A 21703-nucleotide genomic window follows, 5' to 3' on the forward strand; every position below is an offset into this window, starting at 1 on the left:
TCTCAACTATTCAGACTTCATTTGGCTCCTACGAATAGCATTGCGATTCATAATAAAAGGCATGTTTTGGTTCCCTTTTCGTGGCTGTGGAATGGGTTAATTAGAAAATGTGAACAATTATTGGTATACAGTTTGTGAAATAAATACCTTCAGTATTTACTTTTATCGTGATTATTATCAGCAATCTACTGGTTAATGTAGGATATAGACATGATTAACCAAATGGTACAGCGACGATTCCCTTGTATTTTTCAATAAAACAAAGCCAGACATCCAACATTACCCTAGGCGCGTCTTCCATTTGCCGTACTTCCTTCATTCAGTCCAATATCCCTATCCTATTCCTCGCTTTCCCAGCATAACATAATTCTTCATTACGTAGATGTTGCATACTTTTACAAACATGTCTTATAGGAACCAATGAACGTTATCATTATCCCCTCTATCACAAGCTTCAACATCCCATTGCTTAGTCATTATACTCGTGCTCTGCATCCATCTTTCCTGCCTTCTTTGGATTTCTTCTAGCAATCCCCTCTCCACCCCTAATATGTCTAGCACTTCCTCGTTTGTTTTCCTTTCAGTCAACTCTTCATTTTCCATCCTTTTCTACGCCCACATTTCAAAAGCCTCAAATATTTCCTCCAACTCTAATGACGATATTTCCGCGCGGTACATTAACTACGCTCCATATCGAAGTCGCCCCCGATATGCCAGCCCTTAAATAAGTTATGTTTCAGCCTTTGATTGAGTCACCAAGATATTTGAAATCGATAAAGTCGTGTTAAGAATGGCTGTCGTTTTCTCACGATTGTAACTGGAGCGTGGAACTACAACGTGGCAAAAGTTTAAATAGTAAGAAATAGTGGACATTCCAAAATTATCTTGATGAAAAGTTCTGGAATATTGGTATAATATGTCTCTAAAAGTTTATAATTTTAAAATTGAATTTTTCAATTTTTCTACCCGAAGATTTTGTATACAGAACTTTGAGGATAAGTGAAACAATAATCTTATAATATATTATATGTCAGAGTAAAGATTCAATTCAATTGTATCTGAATGCAGGCAAAATCTAACATAAATCATTGTTTATTTGTTTCTGAACAAAATTGACTCAATAATCCAAAATCGACCTTGAATTAGTATTTGGACAATTACAAATTAATTTCCCTATTTCGAGAAATAAATACCACCTAGAGTATATAAAAGTTTATGAACACTTTATAAAATTTGAATATCTTACGAAATGTTTCGTGATATATAAGCGAAATACGACGTAAAATAAGCGGCAACCTTATTCGAAGGATTTCATAAGATTCTCACTGTGGGCGCCATTCTTGCGCTTTCAATAGGACGACTTAAATAAAAATTTAATAGTGGTGAAATAACTATTAAATAAAGATTTAGTCCTCCGGTCTGTGAATACCTCTCGGCGGCATAGATTGTTACCATTCTACAACAGCGCCTTTCGCATTGAGGTGTCGATGCCGTTTCAAGTTTCTTGGCGACAACGAAGCTGTTGCAACGCCCCTGGAAATTTCCTCATTCTGTATTCAAAATGCGCTCCCCATAGTCATTTGTTAAGAATCTTGCTAGTAACAACGTTTGGCAACGAGGCTTGACTTTCCCGCTCTGTCATTGGAGGAGAGCCAAGGAAATTAGTTGAAAATTAATGACCTCACTCTCAACCTAAACAGAACGGAATATATTTTTGGATTTGAGCATGCGTAGTTTTCGAAAGATCCGTCGACGTAATGTCTTCTTGAATGCGTGGATATGACTGTTATTTATTTGGTATTATTACAATCATCAAATTATTAACTACCATAATGCACTGGATTTACGCTTTATAAGGTAATACAAGCATTGGGAACAATATAAACTGGTAGTTGTGCACGAATTCCGTGCACTGATTCCCAATACTGGATAACGCGATTTTGATATGTTGTAGGCTTGGTGGCTCATTCATTTTGCATGCGAGATGTAATAGTTTTGTTTGCTAGCATTATGCACTTCTCATATGCTGTTGTTGGCTATGCGAACTGAACAGATTAACAAAATGTGTTATTCGGCTATTCTCGCTCTGTAACGCAGTATCGCGCATTTCCGTGATATATGAGATCCTGTTATGAGTGACTTGTCTTTTCAGATGAAGCTAGTAGGTTAATTTCTCACAATGGGGGCGTTTCTGGAAAAGCCAAATACTGAAAAGTACAATGAACATGGTGCGGGAAACGGTTTACGGTATGGACTTGCTAGTATGCAAGGATGGAGAGTGGAGATGGAAGATGCACACTGTGCGGTGACAGGGCTACCTGGAGAACTGAAAGATTGGTCATTCTTTGCTGTCTTCGATGGACATGCAGGGGCGAGGGTCTCGGATCACTGCGCAGCGCATCTTTTAGAATGTATAATGGAAACAGAAGAATTTCGCAAAACTTGTGCAAACGATGAAGAACACCTACATGTAAATTCTGTGAAGAAAGGTATCCACTCCGGTTTCCTGTTCCTTGACCACAAAATGCGTGAAATTCCAGAAATGGCCAGCGGAGAAGATAAATCTGGTTCAACTGCTGTTTGTGCACTTATCTCACCAAAATTCATTTACATTGCCAACTGTGGAGATTCTCGTGCAGTCCTCTGCAGCGAGGGCCATCCAACATTTTCCACACAGGACCATAAGCCTATGATTCCTTCCGAGAAGGACCGTATTCAGAAGGCTGGGGGAAGTGTAATGATACAGAGGGTCAACGGGGCATTGGCAGTATCCAGAGCACTTGGCGATTATGAGTACAAGAATGTTGAAGGGAAAGGCCCCTGTGAGCAGTTGGTTTCACCAGAACCTGAAATATTTGTGGAGAAGAGAGACCTTGAAAGAGATGAATTTCTTGTTCTGGCCTGCGATGGTGTCTGGGATGTCATGTCAAACACAGACTTGTGTGACTTTATACGATCGAGGTTATTTCTAACTGATGATCTTGAAAACATCACCAATCAAGTGATTGATACCTGTTTATACAAGGTATGTTGGTGCACTTCGTCATTACTTGTGAGTGTGAATAGTTCCATTACTTCATTTATAGTATTAATTTATTCGAGATAATTTTATCATTCCAGGGTAGCCAAGATAACATGAGTATTGTGCTAGTCACCTTCCCTGGAGCACCCCAACCATCACCTGAGGCTATTTCCTTGGAAAACCAGTTGGAGGCTGCCCTGGAAATGAGAGTCCGAGGTAATATAATGGGTCATCATTTCTCTCAGACATCCCAGCTACTGAATTGTGTGTTGAGTCATTGGCAACAGCTCTGTTTAACCAGTCGTGTTACTCTTGGAGCAAAACGAAAAGGATATCATTTGATATTCATTTGTTTAGATAGACACCCGTCAAGTGTCAGTGATTAATTAGTGTTCACAAATTTATTGAAAGTCGGAAATTCTTGTTTCATTTGTGTTTTGCAATGGTTCCTCATTGTTTGTAAGTTTTTTTGGCGACAAGAAACCTAATATATTCTTGTGGAAAAAATATTTGTCTCTGGCCCAGAAAACCTAGTTGCACTGTGTTTTTCAGCAATTGTCATTGGCCATGTACAAGGGTGGTACAATAAGTCCTTAGAAAAGAGTTGGAAAAACAATTTTTTTGGGCCAATTTTTTTTTATTTTTCAACATAATCTCCTTTCAACTCTATACATTTGTCTAAGCGTTTTTCCAGTTTTTTAAGCCATCTAAAAAGTAGGGTATTGGAAGCTCCTCGAAATATGCATCTGTTTGATTGATTACTCCCTCGTTAGGTGTAAGCTTTTGTCCGCCAAGCCATTTCTTCAAGTCTAGAAGTGAGAAATAGTAACTGGAGGCCAAATCTGGTGAATACGGTGGATGTTGTAGTAATTGGAACTTAAATTTCATAATTTTGGCCATTGCAACTGCGAAGGTGGAGGATGCTTTTCCTTGATTTCTTTGCTCAGCCATTCCAATAATGGCGCATAATACTCTCCTGTTATTGTTGTTCCCACTTTCAAGTAATCAATGCAGATGATTCCACGAGCATCCCAAAAGACCGTGGCCATAACCTTACCGACTGACTTGACCGTCTTCGCCTTCTTCAGAGCCCGTTAGCCTTCAAAAATCCACTATTTTGACTGTTGCTTTGTCTCTGTAGTGTAGTGGTGTATCCATGTTTCATCAACATTAATATATCGATGCATTAACTCATCAGGATTGCGATGGAAAAGTGCCAAAATAAGCTCAGAGTCGACCACACGATTGTGTTTATTCTCCGCTGTGAGTAAACACAGCACCCATCTTGCTGGGGTTTTCTTTCACTGCCAATTTTTTGTGCAAAATTGAAGCTACTGTACCTTGTGATAGGCCTATGGCTTCTACTATTTCGCGCACTTTGAGTCGTCGATCACTTAAAATTATATAGTTAATTTTGTCAATCGTTTCAGGGGTAGACACTTCCACAGGGCGTCCGGATCTACCATTCATCTTTTGTGGATGTGCGATCACGTTTAGACTAATTCACCCAATTGTGAACAGTTGCCAACACAAGAGCAGATGTGCCATGAACTTTGTCCAACTCAGCTTTGATTTCTTTCGGCGTCAACCCTTTGAAATACAAGTGTTTGATCACTGCTCGAAACTCATTTTTATCCATTTTTATGGACAGATTAAAGTCTTTTACTTCAATCGATGACAACAATGAAACTATATGACGGATACAGCTGAAACTTAAACAGCTGACTAGTTAGGAGTGTTATTTTATGGAAAAAAATTATTTTGAACACTACGAGCGCCATCTCTTGGATTTTCTAAGGACTTATTGTGCCACCCTCGTATCATTCTCTTAGCCCATACTGCAATTCAGGTCCATTGTTTATATGTAAATGAGAATAATGAAAAAGATAAGGCCATGACAAAGTTGGGGTCAGGACTTTCACTGTCCTTCTAAGTTTTGGAAACTGTGTGCATTACAAGATTATCTAGCATTAATTAGTTTGGCAATAAAGTATTTTTGCCCTTTGTTACATATCTTAGATTACCAGTTAATCCTACTGTAGGGATTTATTGTTCACTTTTTAAATTATCAAGATTGGATATAATTCATGCTCTTCAAGGACCTTTACTAACCCCTGCCATTAGAATAAAAAGTTGCTTTTAGAGGTACATTATTTCTATATTAATATTATTATACTTAACACATTCAGGATTCACTTCATGGAGTTGTTCGATGTCCATATTAAATGAGTTTGTTATTTTTCAAAAGGCTTCCTAAATAGTCTTTATACGAGGGTCATCCGGAAAGTAGTACCCGTTCGTGAAATAAAGACACAAAAGTAAATATTAACAAACATAAAAAATTTTATTTGAAAGAGGATACTTTAAACTACTTCTCAACATAATCTCCAAGCAAATTAAGGCATTTGTCATAACGTGTGACAAGTTTCTGTATTCCTGCTGCATAGTCCTTCGCCGCCAGCTCATTGAGATACGCGAGGGACCCATCTTGCACAAATTTTTGCATAATGCAGATGGTGTTTAACAATTTCATGAACAATTGTTCGAGAAACATTGGGAAAATGCTCACAGATGTCATCAATTGTGACGCGCCGATCGTTCCTCACGAATTCGTCAACTGAGCTCACCAGTTGGTCTGTAATGACAGACGGTCTCCCCGAACGCTCATCGTCGTGTGTGTTCCCCCTCCCCATGTTGAAGTTGCGACACCACCGCCGAACAGACGACTCGTCCATTACATTGTCTCCATACACCTCCTTTAATTGGCGATGAATATCACATGGGCGAACGTTTCTTGCATTGAGGAATTTAATCACTGCCCTCACTTCACAACTGGCGGCGTTCTCAATTTTTTTAAACATTGTAAACAATCACAGAAACAACACAGGCAATGCTAGCGTCACGCAACTTGGCTCAGAGAAGGCAGACAAGCCACTGAAGCTATCTGACCTCGTCCAGCGGCTACTCGCGTCGTCAGCACTTCATGCGGCACGAACGGGTACTACTTTCCGGATGACCCTCGTATAAGCAATCTTTCTCTATGTCTGTGTAAAATTACCAACTCATTTAATATGGTTATTGTAATTACATGCATAAAAGCATAAAAATATAGTATAGATGACATTAAAGCCACTGCGAGTACCCTGATGACATCTCAGAAGACTGAAATCATGTAACTGATGTACTTTATACTTATGGAGGTTATTATTTTGTGTTTTTTGATGCAGCCATTGAAGTTTTTGGCATTGCCGCCTATCTTTGAGATTAGCGTGGGTATCCTCGAGACAATTTTATCTTACAAGTAATTTTAAAATTATAATTTCCAGTTATTTATCTTCAACATGCATTTGTTTGAAGAAGAAATCTTGTACAAAATTAAATGAAAATGCTTTGATGCCAATTTTCATTGCTGTAGGAGGCTTCCCTTACTATTACTGCCATGTCTGCTATTCTAGTGTAAACAGTGTGATAATTGTAAAATGTTTTGTAAGTCCCAGGACTTGACTACTTATAACGTTGTTTTTCTCTCTTCTACTTCTAGAATTGGTGGAATCGAGAGATAAAATTGAATTGAGTAGCATTATCCAAGCAATGGATGATGAAGATATACCTGGATTACCTCCTGGAGGAGGAATACAAGCAAAGTAGATATACTACCATTCCTATTTATCTAATACAGTAGAAATAACTGCTTTTGCTCCTGTGGTTCCTAGTGCATAGAAATGTGATTACTGTCATACGTACCTACGTACAAGTAGTTGCATAAAAGTACATAACATTTGAGGCAACTAAAAACAAGGGAACTGTTGGAAGGGTAAAAGTAGGGGGTTTGTATTTCTTCTAACGTTTTTGTCATGTCAAGTTATAGTGTAGTTAAAATTGTCATGTTTAATGTTTTCATGGATGAATAGCTTAGCTTTTGGGCTTCCAACAGTGTATAGGTAAGAGTAAAAGAACATTTAACTACTGTAGTCCAAATACAGTTCACCTTTGTTGATCAGTAACTCAATCATTGATGTCCAATACCCTGTGATAATTGATGTGGGTACTCATGTATTTGCAAAGTTGGGAAATCTGAAGAAATTTTTCTTATAATTCAACACATGAAAAAACATTAGTAATAATGTTGCATGTAGAAGTATGATATAATAGAGGACATCCTTAATATTGAAGCTCACCAAGAAGCCCATGAGTGCTTGTGGTTACAATTTATGAGGAAACACTTTCATGGCCTCTTTTAATTTATTTTTGCCCATTACAAATAAATATTTGCACCATTTGGTGGAGTGATAGATTTTGAATGATGATGAAAAAGTGAATGCTCAGCTATTTACATGGCAATACTTTTAACATGACTAGTTGCAATACACAGCAATATCTTTATGGAAGTATGCTGCCCTATTTATCGCAAGATGTGGTAAATACTGGTTTCTGACTGGTTTCAATACAGGGTGTCATCTTCTTCCTTTAGAATATTTATACCTCGCGTGTAAATGAACTAGATAATGAAAATTCCATAAATCCACAAAAAACAATACTTTTTTATGTTGCGATAAGAACTTCCTTAGAGTCTGAATTACAAGGGTCATGCCTGGAAGCAGGAAAGTTAAGGCTTTGAGCCTTTGAGCTCATCACACTATATCCTCTCTGAACTGTTTTGACAATTGTAGTGGAAAGGATGATGCAGATGATGACATGAATGTTTGGAATAGTGTCTCGGAATATTAGGATGATGTTGAGGACAGGAAGGCTAGAAAACATTGAGCAATAGATAGAGGGAGGAAATTTAGAATTTAATGTTTGTTCGGAATTAAATGGAAAGCTGGTGGGGTTTATTGGAGTGAGAGTTAATGATTAAAATATTCCGTGAACTTGGAAAACTTGTACCCTAGTACTTGAGCTTTTACAGAACTGTATCAGAGGCATGACATTTTCATATAAAGTAAAATTACGTGACATTCCATTATATTTGTTAAATCTGCAAATTCTCTTATCATAAACATCTATGTTTTAGTCTTCATAGCAAATTTGGTGAAATCGAAAGCTTTTCAGTTTTTTCGCTATCATTTTCACTTGCTTTCTACACATGATAGTTGTTTCTGCTACACGTTTCCATTTCAACTTTTAGTGAGCACAAATCGAAGTACTTAAGTCCATAGATGCCCGATTCTCTCATCTGAAAGTCTCTAAGCCATTGTAAAATGATGGAATCAATGAAACAGGCATCACTCTCTGGAATTGTTTCATATTAAAAGATGTCCCTTTGTTTTCCAAATATATTTAAAAGATAATTACAAGTACAATTGATAAACAACCTGGATTCTATTTTGATGTCATACTCGAGTCGTAAGCCACCAATGAGCATGCTAAACTCTTGGGATTTGGGATAAATGAATTGGAGAATTACTCTGATGAACTGTTGCTACCATCACTTGACTAGGGTGACCCCTCATCACCAGCATTTATAAAGTTTCTCAAATTTTCCTGACAAACATATCATTGCTTCCCTAATTTTTCTTCTTATTTAGCTTGTAATTGAGCCAAGTGTGAGGATTGGATAAGAGCAGCTCTTAATGGAGTAAATAGCTGGTGTTTCATTTAATACTACACCTCTCCCTACTTATGCCAAAAACAAAATTATAATATTATTGGCATTGTATCAGTTGAGGTGGGTTTTCTATGGACAGCCTACACAATAGTACAGCAATACATTCCCTTGTCTCCCCTAACAAAACACCACCTGACATCCAACACTAGTATCCCTCTTTAATTCCACATACTTCCTTCCTCCCTTCATTCCGTCCACCATCCTTATCCTATTTGTATCTCTTCATCGCTTGCCTAATGCTCTCACCTCCATCACAGTCTTCAACAAGTCATCAATAATCTAAATGCTCTGAACCTATCCTGTCTGCCTACTGTCCCCTTTATTTCCACAACACACCTAGCACTTCCTAGTTAGTTTTTTTCCTGTCCCTTTCACATTTTCCATCCCTCTCTGCAACTATATTCAAAAGCTTCTGGGAAAAGAAATTAAAGTCTGGTGAAGTGTTACTATAATGATAAAAAGTTGTTCTACCTGGTTATACAAAAGCAGCACAAAATACAGGCATAATAGTGCATGGACAATGTGGAATTGAAGCTATTCTCTTCAGTCTTCTTAGAATTAATATAAGTTCAGAATTTGAGGCAACATATACAAATGCCCTTTATGCTCTAAAAATATGGTCTTGAACTTCTGCACACATGCTCAGTTTTGCAGGTGGAAGAGATATAAATAAAGGCCATAAAAATTAAAACCTCTTGTCACAAGTAAGATCTGGTGCTTTCCCGGCGTATTTGATTCGTGAAGGATTCTCGGGTCTTCCACCGATGCACGAGTCGGGCATCGAAACGTCGGCCAATATGGAACCCTTGACCCGGTGGAAGACCCGAGAATCCTTCACGACTCTTGTCACAAGTAAAGATTTCATATGGAATTCACTACTCGCCTTAATTAATGTTTGAAGGGTCAAAGATTTTCTCAAGGGCACTTTTGAATCATCTTTTTGGGGTAACGAACTAAGAGAGACAACCATCTTGACACTTGATAATTATCACATTTAATTTGTGCAATTATAATTTTTTTTTCAGTTTTACCAAAATTTTGATGATATTTTTGCATGATTTATTGATATTATTATTCATAGCTTTCCGAGCCTGATTCCTACAGCTCATTCATGAATACTCACGAGTTTGGTACAGCAATGTGACCTTTTGGTTTCCATCACCTCAAATCACGAGAACAAAACAAATCTTTTCCAACCACTCGTACGATAAATATGCTTTTGATGAGTTAGTATTGCTTCATGTTTTTCATTGAGAATATAACTCCTTCAGGTCTTCATGAAGAGGTTACTGTTATTACCTTTCTTCGTTACTGTAAGATGCCTAATGTTAATGGTCTCTTGTTTCCTATTACACAGAAATCAATAAATGGTAATAATTAATGGAAAAGGTGTGGAAAATTGACTTAACTGAGTATAAAATTGCTTAAATTCTGTGTGTGCTCTAAGGAAATACCATGCCATGCGATTATAATGTCTGTATATCTCTTTAAGTATAGGTATTTGAACTTTTATCAACTTACTCCGTTTTTTTCAGGAGCTACATGCAAGAGAAGACATATACAAAATATAATTTTGCATTTTTTTTTCAAACTAAAAAGCAAACTATTAGGTGCATGTTTTAAAGTGCATATGATGTGAACATATTCTGTCACAGAAAAGTTTACCTAATCACCAGAAGCACAATCTTTTGAACTAATATTTACCTTGTAATTGTAATCACTAATCGTCATGATAATGCTCGTTATCATGTCTCACACACTTCCATATTTGAAATCGTATGCAAAATTCAAAAAATATTGCTTAATTTTTTTTCCTGGTGTTAGAGTATGGAATTAAAGAAAGTTTGGATGTTTGTAACCAATTTTTTACACAGCACTGAAACTTGGCGTGATTTGATTTGCTCAAATTTCGACTGCTTCAAAATTGAAAATAACAAATGTTTGGCATAACCTTAATAGTAATTTGCTACATAGTTGACATTAACACATCCAACACAACAGCAATGAACAAAGAAGTGCAAACACAATGAGTGTAAATTTATTCATCAATTTAAAAGATATACTACCAATTTTTTATTAAATGACTTTAGTTCCAAAGAAACTGCGGGAGGTATCGCCACAGTAAATTTTAATGGAGTCATCCGCTAATGTGAATTTCAATGCAACGATTTCAGAGAATAAAAATCATTAGCCTTGACTGGTATTCGAACCCAGATCCCTCAATATCCGGTCGAATGCTTTAGCCAGTTAAGCTAAGCGGATGATGACTCTGTTAAAAGTTACTGTTGCGGCATCTCCCGCAGTTTCTTTGGAATTTGTCAAGGTATAAACAGCCTAAGTGTTTAAAAGTTGGCTTTTACCTCGTGCACTGTGGCACGTCGCGCACGATTACGAATGCCGGTGACATTGTTTGTACGGTATTTCGTCACAACATCTTGTTCCTTTAAAAGCCCCAAAATTTCAGAGTTTAAGATGATGCCTCGGTAGCTTAAGTGGCTAAAGCACTCGACTGGATATTGAGGGATCTGGGTTCGAATCCCAGTCAATGCGAATGATTTTTACACTCTGAAATTGTTGCATTGAAATGACATGAGGTAATATGTTATGTATTTGGCTATTTCCATGTTTTCCTTTTTGGATTTTGGCACTGCATACCTGTAAAACATTGTCCCGAGTGTATCATTGATTATGACAGTTGTGTAAGTAGGGCATAATAATTTGTCAGATGTTACCTCGAGAGTTAAGATGGACTAAAAGTTGCATTGAAACCCTAGTCCCTAGAAATTTAAAGAACTGAAAATGGTGACAACTTCCACCTAATCAATTGTAAAACCACTCAAATCTGTTGCAGAGATGAGAAGTTAATAAGTGTTTGGCACATTTCGTTGGCAAATTAATATGCAAAAGTGTATAATTAATGTTTTGGTACTGCTGAATTTCATTGAGTGCCTTACTTTGTACATGGTTACGTAAGTTAAGAAATGGTGCCATCAAATGACAACTTATGTTAAGTATGACCAATCCTAACAGTTATGCCTGCTTTGGTACACACCCATGGATACTGATGACAGATGTGGGCATACACTTGGTACATTTGTCATAACAAGTTTTTTTTTTAGTCCTTTCAGTCCGTTAAAAAGTGAAGTACTCCACAAAAGGGTTAATATGGCACTCTGACCTGCATGAAAATGTATTAAGCATGTGAAATAATACAATTATGTTCCATCCTGGTTCTTCGTTTCTCATCAATGGTTTGTTCATTTCAGGAGGAATTTTATCAAATCAGTCTATTCCAAGCTGTGTCCACATGGAGTTGATAAAGTAAGTCTTTTTTTGGAGTGAGGATTGCAATGAGATGTTTTGGAAGAATCCTTGTATGCTCAATACTGCTCTTTAAGATGAGTAATGAAACGTGTAATTGAATTGTAACTGTGTGGCAAATATTGACTTTCTATGTAATGTTAATCAGTGTGTTTAGTGATTAATGATTTGTTGTGGGTGTGAAAGAATGGCGTATAACTTGGAGCGATAAAATTTTGTGTGAGGACACCATTGATGCAGAATCCTGAAGTTGGGGGAGTTTGTCTCCTGTAAAACTTGGGTTTAAGGCTTGAACAGTATGTGAAATGATTTGCGTGTGAATGTTTATGCTTAAGACATTATACTACTTAAAATATCACTATGGTCTCGGCATTGATTTTTCTCATTTCTTGCTTACTTGCATTGAAAAGTTTGCCTCACAAAATCATATGGAGTTTTTAGTCTCCGAGATATTTCACCAAGGGAAGTATTAGAAAACCTAAAAACAATTCAAAGAGCTGAGAAGTAGCTTCATGTTTCAGTTTTCTCTATCGAGTTATCAGAGTAAGAAATGGATGTGGTTGCTATTATGTGGTGGTTAGGAGGAGCTTTTTTTGTTGTAAGAGTGGATACGTTTAAAATATTTGATTTAGTCAGCCTCAGATATTTTCAAATTATTTGTTTATATTTAGAGTCAGCCTTTAGATAGTGGCATGTCAAACCTCTTGCCCTTAACCACAGCCATTCAATAAGGAGGAATTACATGCAAAATCATTGTCGCATAAAGTTGTATCACAAAAAATACATTAATAGCTATTGCACCGTACCTCAATCTAGTTACTTGATTGTAGCTAGACTTGATAAAAATGTCACTATTAGGGTCTGTCTAAGACAATATAATCCAGGTTGCCTAGTGATATATAAGAAGTATTTTATCTATCAAGATCTCTTTATGTAAATACCATTGCCTTAATAGTATATGACAATCCATTGGCTTTTATAAGTGAATGTATTTATGGTAATACAAGTATGCTTTTTAAATGCTGCATAGTGTAGCTAGCCTTAAAAACTTATTGAAAAAGCTCTTCCAGCATTCAAGATATATCCTTTTATGACTAACATGATGGAAGAAAATTTGCTATGCATTCTTTGTTATGTCAGTTGATTATTTTCAATAAAAATTTTACTGCCCTTGTGTATTATGTTTCACTTAAATGTATGTATCTAGATATATACAAAGATAGGCCAGAGGAACAAAAAACTGTTCCTTTCCAATATAATGATTGATGTTGGAAATCTTCATTTCTGCATCTAATAATTTGTTGTGCTTTCCAGGAAACTGAAACTTCCTAGTGTATATGTTGGGATACTGTCAAGTTGAGCGTAGCGTAAGAGAAAAAAAAGAAAGGTCGTCTGGTCAGGTGCATCCTAAGCCATGTAGGACATTTTCTTCCCAAGAGATACTTGCAACAGTGCATACATTGGATCACTTATGGTAAAATGGCATTTCCCTGTTGGCCCTTCATTATTAAAGAAAAGAATATTCTCTCCTTATCTCTCTCTCTCAAAGCCATGCTTTAGATGAAGTTACCTAATCCAACAGGCTGCAATAAAATATCAACCTTATTCCCCCTTCCTCTCCATGCAGTGTGTGTCATACCAACAGCTTGGTTTTCTTTTTGACTGACATGAGTGATAAGTCAAGAAATGCCTGTTAGCTATGAGCTCAGGAAAGCCTAATCAATCCACATTCTTGTAATTGTTTTTCTCTTTCTTCTTTAAGTTGGGACTTTATCTTTTTATTTGGCCATATTTGAGTAAATATGCCGAGATTTTTTTTAAACAATGTAAAGTAAATATACGTACTGTGAGTGAGGCATGTGTTAAGAAACAAGTAGTGCAGATTCAACATATGAGTGACTAAAGGAAATCCAGTGACCGCTCTTAAAATGGACAATATCTATTAGAAAATATAATTACTTCTGCTGTTAAGTCAGCTTCATTTGCTATGTTCTTGTTTATTTTTGTAAAAACGATGTTATTTTAAATTGAAACTTCATTCCTGAGGTAACAGGGTGAATGTATCGGGTACTTGCCTGCTTACATTTTCCTTATTTTTTTGGTATTGGTGATTGTATGTAGAAATGTGTGTTTTTCAACTTCTGTTCAGTTTTTTTTTAATCAGTCTGCCTTTTTTTTTAAACTATATTCTGCTCATTTGTGAAAAATTCTCAGGCTTATACAAAATTTCAAAATTGTCGTGTGAGCAGGAAATGAAGATAAGCAGTAAAATATTGTGTACTTTTAGAAAAAATGCAATAAACCGATAGTCGTAAAAAATTGTCGTGACGTAGGAATATGATGTGGTTCAAATTGCATATAAGGCCAAAACACTTCTCAGGATGACTGTATGACCACTCTTGTTTTGAGCGATGAAAGAAAAAGTTTTGTGTAGACAATTAGGTCTGGGTAATTCAAGTAATCTCAGATTTTGAAGTTTTTTTATTTGATCATTGAAAATTCTTGGTAAGTGGTAAAAAAAAAACTACTTAGGTCAGCATCAACCTTTTATATATAAATTTTTATCTTTTGTCTAAACATTTTTCACTGTTTCGACGAGTCTGGCAAGAATTCCTTGCTTATCGCTTTTGACTTCTTATTTTAAGGGGTCTCAGCTTGTCAAAGCATGTGTGGAACTAATCAGATATGCAGTTGTGGTTTAAGCATGTGTAAAATCTGTTATAACAATAATGATTTTGACATTATTGAGTGAACAAAAAGCTTAAAAGAAAATCTTTCCAATGTCTCAAACATATGTTGTCAGTAGTATGAAAGTTTCAATGTTATAATTTGTATTTGAGGTTTGTAAGCTCCCAATTTAGAACAGTAATAAAACAAATTGAAAAATAAAATGGTTGTCATTAAATGGTTTTATCTAAGAAGATGGTTCTATCATGCAATTATGTAAGAAAAAGAAAATTTCATCAAGTTTTTAAAGTAAAATATATGAGCCATTGCAATAAGGTAAGTGTACTTAGCCCTTAAAAACTCTTCCATTTTTTTCCTAAACACTAAAGTATTTTCTATTAATGCCCTTCCTGTCTTACTATTACGTATGCCTGAACCTAAGCTATCTATGTCATATCATAGTCTCTTTCTGTGTCTGGGTTTGCTGGCCTAATGCCTATATCATATATTCCTTCCATCTCTCTAGAATCTTTCCTGGGTTCAATTGATAGTTTTAATTTTTCTTACTTAATTTTGATTGTTTGCAGGGATTTTCACATCCTACTGTCTGACAATGCTTTCACCTTCCTGTCTAGTACACCAATTTCACCCATCCTTAGTGAACTTTCCACATCCTTGCACTGTATCTTCAATGAGGCTTCTGTCATCCAGTTGGTTTCACTCTCCTGTTCATAAAATATCTATTTGTCCTAATTCTCTTTTTACATTTTTTCTACAGAAAGAACAATCTCCTCTCCCAGGAAACTGGGAATTAATCTACCCATTCCTAAATTTGTGCCTAACATTAATAGTCTGATATCTTTGTGAATTCCTGAGCATTTCCACATGTATCTATGTCTATTTCACTATTTATGCCAAGTGGTCATTGTGATTTAAACTCAAGTCTCCTGCAGAACTTACTTTCTCCCCGCTGTAATTTCTTGTTCCGAAACCATACTCCCATATCCCACTACGATCTATTTCTTTGCCTACCATCCGCTCACTATCAAATGTTTCCCTTCAAGAATATCTGCAATTATGTCCTCTTTAACTGATTTTATACCTTGTCAAATTCCTCCCTGTGATTGCTTAGTGGCATGCAAACCTGAATGATGGCAAAGTTAGTTGGTTAACTTTTACTCCTAATAATGATATTCTATCTCTCACTTATTCCAAGTTTACTTCGCTTCTTCCTACCTTTATTGCCATGCGTCACTGCATATTACTCAGTACTCTCATTCCAGTAATCTCCTCTCTCGGTTTATATTCTCTAATTTCCCTGTTCTCAACATCGAGCTAACATTCCAAGTCCCTATTTGGTTGTCTTCTGGGCTGCTTCTGTAACTTTTGCGAGATGATGACAGTGGAAGCAAGCCTTGCCACTCCTGCGGATGGGCCTGACACTCAGCCCAAGTGAGCCATGTATCAAATTCACCAGGGCTCATTCTCAGAGCTCGGTCAATGAATGTTTCTTGGATTAATTAATTGAGGTGGTTTTCCATTGCCTTCCTCAATAGTATTTTTAAACGTGAGATCACTCAAATGGCCACCCCATTGGGGTCAGATGCATCATTGAGGAACATATGCCTCATGGTCTACCTTTTTTTCTAGCTATTACCCTTCAACTCATCTGGAAATTATCATTGCTTCTGCCAGGGCACCTCTAAGGAGTCATCAGAATGCATAAGCTCTTCCACCACATCTAAATTTCAGTCTATTGGGAGGACTAATATGACTTTAAAAAAATATAGACAAAATATATGCTTCTTACAATAAAGAGTAATTCATGTGCTTAGAAAATATAGAAAAGGACCATGTGCCGGTGCGGTATGCATTAGGGTAATACATAATTATTTTAATGCAAAGGCCTTTTTTTCGACCATTAACTGGAGCATACAAGTACACATAGATGAGAGCAGACACACGATCCAAAAAAAGGTGAAGTGCTCATTTTCTCAGGGTGAATCTGATTTCTCCTTATCTAGCACACTTTCCTTCCTACAAACTATCTATCAGTTCTACTATCTATGCAGGTCAAAGCATTTCCTGGCTAATTTTATTGCTTAATCAACCACATTTGTTATTAAAGAGAGTAACTATCAATTATATGATTATATTTTTGATTCAGATTTTCTTTAAAAAAGAAAGATCCAATATTCAAAAAACAAAATTTGTAAAAGTTAACATAATTTGTAGATGGTGAGGACATCAAAAGAATAGCATTAAGTAAGGAAGAGTTTATAAAGATAGGAGCTGATGATAAGCAACTTAAGTACAAGATGATCCCATAAGTACCCAGCCTGACCTGGCAGTTTTTTGAAAAATCAATGTATTAGAAAGTCCCAATCTAAAAAGCAGTTCAAGTTTGAAGATGCCACGTTGTTTAGTATTTGTTTGGCAGCCATCAATAATGAATTTTTCCAGTGAATTTCTGAAAATGGAGAAAATTGGTCATCGCTACGTGATACAATACTTTTATTTGAAAGACCTCAGCCCAACCAACATAAAAGCTGAACTGGATTCTAATCTGGATCAGTGTGCTCCTTTGTTTACAACAGTAAAATATTGGGTAGCAGAGTTTAAACGAGGCCGTACAAGCTGTCCAGATGAGCATCACATTGGTTGATCAAATGAGGTGACAACTCCAGAAATGGTGAAGAAAATCCACGAAGTGATACTGGATGATTACAACTGAAAGTTCACAAACTAGTAGGCATTGGAAAAAGTGCTGTACAATGCATATTAACTGAAAATTTGGACATAAGAAGCTGCATGCAAGATGGGTGCCGTGTTTGCTCACACTCGAGCAAAACCAGTGTCATGAGGATCCTTTAATTGAGTGCTTAGCAAAGTTTCACATCATCAAAGCAGAATTTTTGCGCCTTTTCATAACAATGGATGAAACATGGGTCCAAAACTTCAAACCCGAGACAAAAGAACAATCAAAACAATGGATTCAGAAGGGAGAACTGACTCCAAAGAAGGCAAAGACAGTTTCATCTGCAGGCAAGGTCATGGCATTGGTTTTATGGGATGCGTGTCGGATAGAGAATTTTCATTGACCATCTGGAAAAAGGAAGAATCATCAACGGGGAGTATTATGCGAACTTATTGCAATGTTTGAGCGAACAAATCAAGCAAAAGTGGCTAAGAAAAAAAGTGTTGTTTCATCAAGACAATGTAGCAGTTAAAAAATCCATTACTGCAATGGCCAAAATTCATTAATTATAGTTTGAATTGCTACCTCACCATTGCACTCTATTCGCCAGATTTAGCCCCCTCAGATTATTTTTTGTTCGCAAACTTGAAAAAATGGCTTGGTGGTCAAAGCTTTTACAAACGTGAAGAAGTGATGTCTGTAGTTAATGGCTATTTTGAGGAGCAAGACAGCTCTTATTATAAAACGAGTATCAAACAAATTGAACATCGCTGGGAAAAGTGTATAGAGCTGAAAGGAGATTATGGTGAAAAATGAATAAATTTTTTTTCTTTGTTGGATTGGTACTTTTGGGACCACCCTCATAATGATGAAATAATAAGAATATCTTTATTGGAGTGAGATTGAAGCTAGATAGTCCCTTCTTCCACCTAACCCCTTAAAATATAAAGAAAAGACTAGTGAAAATTTTAATGTATTTTAGGCAACCATGTTCCTCAACTAAATTAAACTCCCCTCAGGGAGTTTAATTTAGTTGAGGAACATGGTTGCTGACAATGGCAGATAAGTGTATATTGGAGACCTTTGAGATGTGGGCATGGAGAAGAATAGAAAATATAAAATGGATGGAAAGGAAAATAAATGAAGTTCCGGGAATGGTAGGGGAAGAAAGACAGCTGGCTGTTAGGAGATATTTGAAGAAGGCATGACAAGTGGATACAGGAGATACCGAGAGGTATTTGACAGTGCAAATGATAACAAGAGGAGAGGACACTGGGAAAGCAAGGTAGAAAGAAGAGAATAGGCATTTTTGGATGGAATTGAGGGAGGTAGAGAGATACAATGGGGTGTAAGGATAGTTTGTGTTGCATTAGGGCTTAGGAGTACAGTAGTGTTTATGCCCCAGGGTTCAAAAACCTACCATAAGCTGATAGACAACTACTACTACTAATAATTTTAAAAAAAAATATACATTACCTGTTACTTGTTCATTGAAGCTGTTCAGTATGTATAATCTAATACTATAATACTAAGAAAAGGTTACCGTGTATAACCTTCTACAAAATCAGCTTGTGTCCTGAAATTGCTAATCATTAAAATTGTATTTATAAGATTATTTACTAATAATAATATCCCAGTTCTGGGTAATGATAACATATTGTGAATGCTAGGCAACTGCCAAGTACTCCGTACATAGTTACTGCAGGTAAAGTGATTTTCTGAGTGGAGCCTACTCATTCTGAAACCTAAACGAATTTCTTCAAACTTCACTAATGCCTCAAGAAACTGCGGGAGATGCCGCAACATTAACTTTTGATGGAGTCATCTGCTAATATGCATTTCAAAGCAAAAATAGCAGAATGTAAAACTCATTCCGGGCCAAGACAAATGATTTTTTACAATCTGAAATTGTTGCATTCACCGATGCCATTAGGTGTGAATATATTGAAGTGAAGACACTGGTTTACCAACCAGTATCTTCACGAAGGAGTACACCGGGTGCCATGTTCATGTGGAAAATCATATGTTTATTAAAGACAATTGCAGAGCCATGAAAGTCCCAATGAGGAAACACAACTGGACCACGAATAAAAAAGATTCCATATTGAACTTAAAATTAAACCACTTGGCTTTTCCACATAAAAAACTTTTATTTACGACCTAGGTTTTGTTATGGTATAACATCATCAGGTAAAAATAAAAGTCAAACACAGTATATATAGCTCTTTTTCAACAATGAATATTTTTTTATACATTATTTTCAACACTGTATAAATTCCTTCTCCCAGCCTGCTAATTTATCAATGTTACCATTCCTCCTCCGCCCCCTCTTTCTACCTCAACCAATCCTTGCTTTCCTCCCTCCCTCCAGATATATATATATACTGTGTTTGACTTGATTTTTACCTGATGTTGTTATACCATAACGACACCTAGGTGGTAAATAAAAGTTTTTTAAGAGGAAAAGCCAAGTGGTTTAATTAAAAGTTCCATATGAAGAATTTCCACCAAATGACGCCTGAAACTGTTTTATTGAAAAAAGATTCCACATTTTGCCATCACTAAATACTCTTGGAGTGAACACAGCCACAGCATTCTTTTTGAGATGGCAAAAATCATAGCTGAAGAGAAAAGATACTACACCGGGCTAATACAGGAAGCAATTGAAATCACACAAATGGCCAAATGCATGAATATGGAAGACAGATACCCTCTCCATAGTGATCGGAAAAGAGACCTTTGAAAAAGAGCCAATCGGGAAGTAGCTAGCGTGTGGGGAATCCTATATAAAGATGGCCAAAACTTCAATCCAACACCTTCAACATGAAGATGCTGACTGGAACACCAGCAAGGATGTTGTCGGCAATGCTAACATAGGCAGTGAAGACCCAAAAAATGGAGACAAAATCACTGATATTCAGTTCACAAGTCTTATATGAACCTATTTTTTCCTGCTTTAATAAAAGAGATGAACCTACAGCATCTACGATGAAATTTTTGCTCCCCTTTTCTCCATCAAGAATCTTTAAAGACATGCCATTCTTTTACAAACTTGAATGTCCATTTTCACCATTTATTTCCTCCTCCTGGTGACCTATATGCTCATATGAGCAAGTTCATGAAAAGTTTCAGGGGGAATATGGCTGAAACACCAAAGCACAAAATCAAACTCATAAGCTGTTACTTCTGGGGTAGCCATAATTTCATCCTTCCCTTTCCATCAGAGCTTTAACATGAACATAAACAAAATTGATGCATTCAGGAACTTGATTTAGGAGCACAAGTCAAGGTGCTACAGATGGCAATCTTTGAAAACGGCAGTATTTTCAAGGCATATTCAAAAAGTAAGGGCCATTTGGTCGTTAACAAAATATATTCATTAGAAAAATGTTTTCGTTGATGGTTTTAGTCTCCTGTTAACCTACCTCACTTTTCTAAATAATCTCCGTTCACTTCTAATCGCTTTCTGTAATGCTGCACCAACTTCCTTCATCCCTCGGTAGAGAAGTTCGCCTCCTGGGAATTGAATCAGTTGACAACAGCGGTCTTGTCTTCGTCGTCGTCTTCAAATTGTTGTACCCCAAGCCACTGTTTCAAGTACAGGATATGGAAATAGTTGCTAGTTGGAAGGTCTAAACCAGGAGTGGCATTCCAAAAATTTTTGCCCATTCAACATTCATTGCTCCTCGAGTTGGTTAGTGAGTATTTTCCGTACCCACCTTGCACACAATTTGTGATATCCAAGCTTTCCATTACAATCGTGTAAATAGAGGTGCGTTTCATAAGAGAAAATTTATCAGCCAAAGCTCTTAATCGTTAAGCAGTCCTTGGTCCACTTTTTGAATGATGCTTTCATTGGTCTGGATACTGGACCTGTCTCTCTACTCTTCATCACACACATTTGTATGGCCATATTTTCAATCTTGACACCATTGTCCAACCTTTTCATCACTCATTACTGTAGGTCCATAAACTAGGCACAACTCCAGTTGTACTTGGGCAGCTGATAACCTATTGCATACAAAAATCAAATCATAGGAAGGCACTTCGTCAACTGGCGGGAGCAACAATTTTTGCAGACATAGGTTATCTAAATTCACTGATAGGCCAATGTCTACTGAATCTAACAATAACACCTGTGGTTTGGGAAACAATGGATAGATGACACTGCATGCGTACAACTTCGTTCTGACCCATTAACATTTAAATATAAGAAAATAGCCCTTACTTTTCGATTATGCTTCCTATAGTAAAATTACTAACACAAATCATACATGATGGTGGTATGAAGGATAAATGTATCCCTGCAGCTACATGAGGTTGAACCAAAATATTTTCATATTTAAATTAGGTATTGGCAAAAAAAAATGAACAGTGCATAAGGTAT

General features: G+C 36.6%; 1 protein-coding gene across 2 annotated transcripts; it reads left to right on the plus strand.

The window, feature by feature from the left end:
- The first annotated feature begins 1722 nt into the window (after positions 1 to 1722).
- On the plus strand, positions 1723 to 14842 carry LOC139692937 (protein phosphatase 1B-like). Of its 2 annotated transcripts, XM_071591261.1 has the most exons (6): positions 1723 to 1857; positions 2153 to 3025; positions 3121 to 3238; positions 6564 to 6666; positions 11897 to 11951; positions 13266 to 14842. In XM_071591261.1, exons 2-6 carry the CDS (start codon positions 2180 to 2182, stop codon positions 13281 to 13283), a joined length of 1140 nt encoding a protein of 379 aa, XP_071447362.1. In that variant the 5' UTR covers positions 1723 to 1857; positions 2153 to 2179; the 3' UTR covers positions 13284 to 14842. The 2 variants fall into 2 exon arrangements, with proteins under 2 accessions (XP_071447362.1, XP_071447361.1); XM_071591260.1 differs by lacking the exon at positions 13266 to 14842 and having other exon boundaries at positions 11897 to 13125.
- Positions 14843 to 21703: the final 6861 nt, after the last annotated feature.

This window comes from Hetaerina americana, unplaced genomic scaffold (assembly GCF_022747635.1).
Source record: "Hetaerina americana unplaced genomic scaffold, ioHetAmer1.1.p SCAF_44, whole genome shotgun sequence".
In the NCBI taxonomy this organism is placed as follows: Eukaryota; Metazoa; Arthropoda; class Insecta; order Odonata; family Calopterygidae; genus Hetaerina; species Hetaerina americana.

What these genes read in the sequence shown, in the direction of transcription:
- LOC139692937 (XM_071591260.1), top strand. Translation starts at nt 2,180, where the DNA reads ATGGGGGCGTTTCTGGAAAAGCCAAATACTGAAAAGTACAATGAACAT. An exon ending in TTGATACCTGTTTATACAAG is followed by an intron (nt 3,026 to 3,120) that starts GTATGTTGGTGC and finishes TTATCATTCCAG; the next exon opens with GGTAGCCAAGATAACATGAG. An exon ending in GGAGGAGGAATACAAGCAAA is followed by an intron (nt 6,667 to 11,896) that starts GTAGATATACTA and finishes TGTTCATTTCAG; the next exon opens with GAGGAATTTTATCAAATCAG.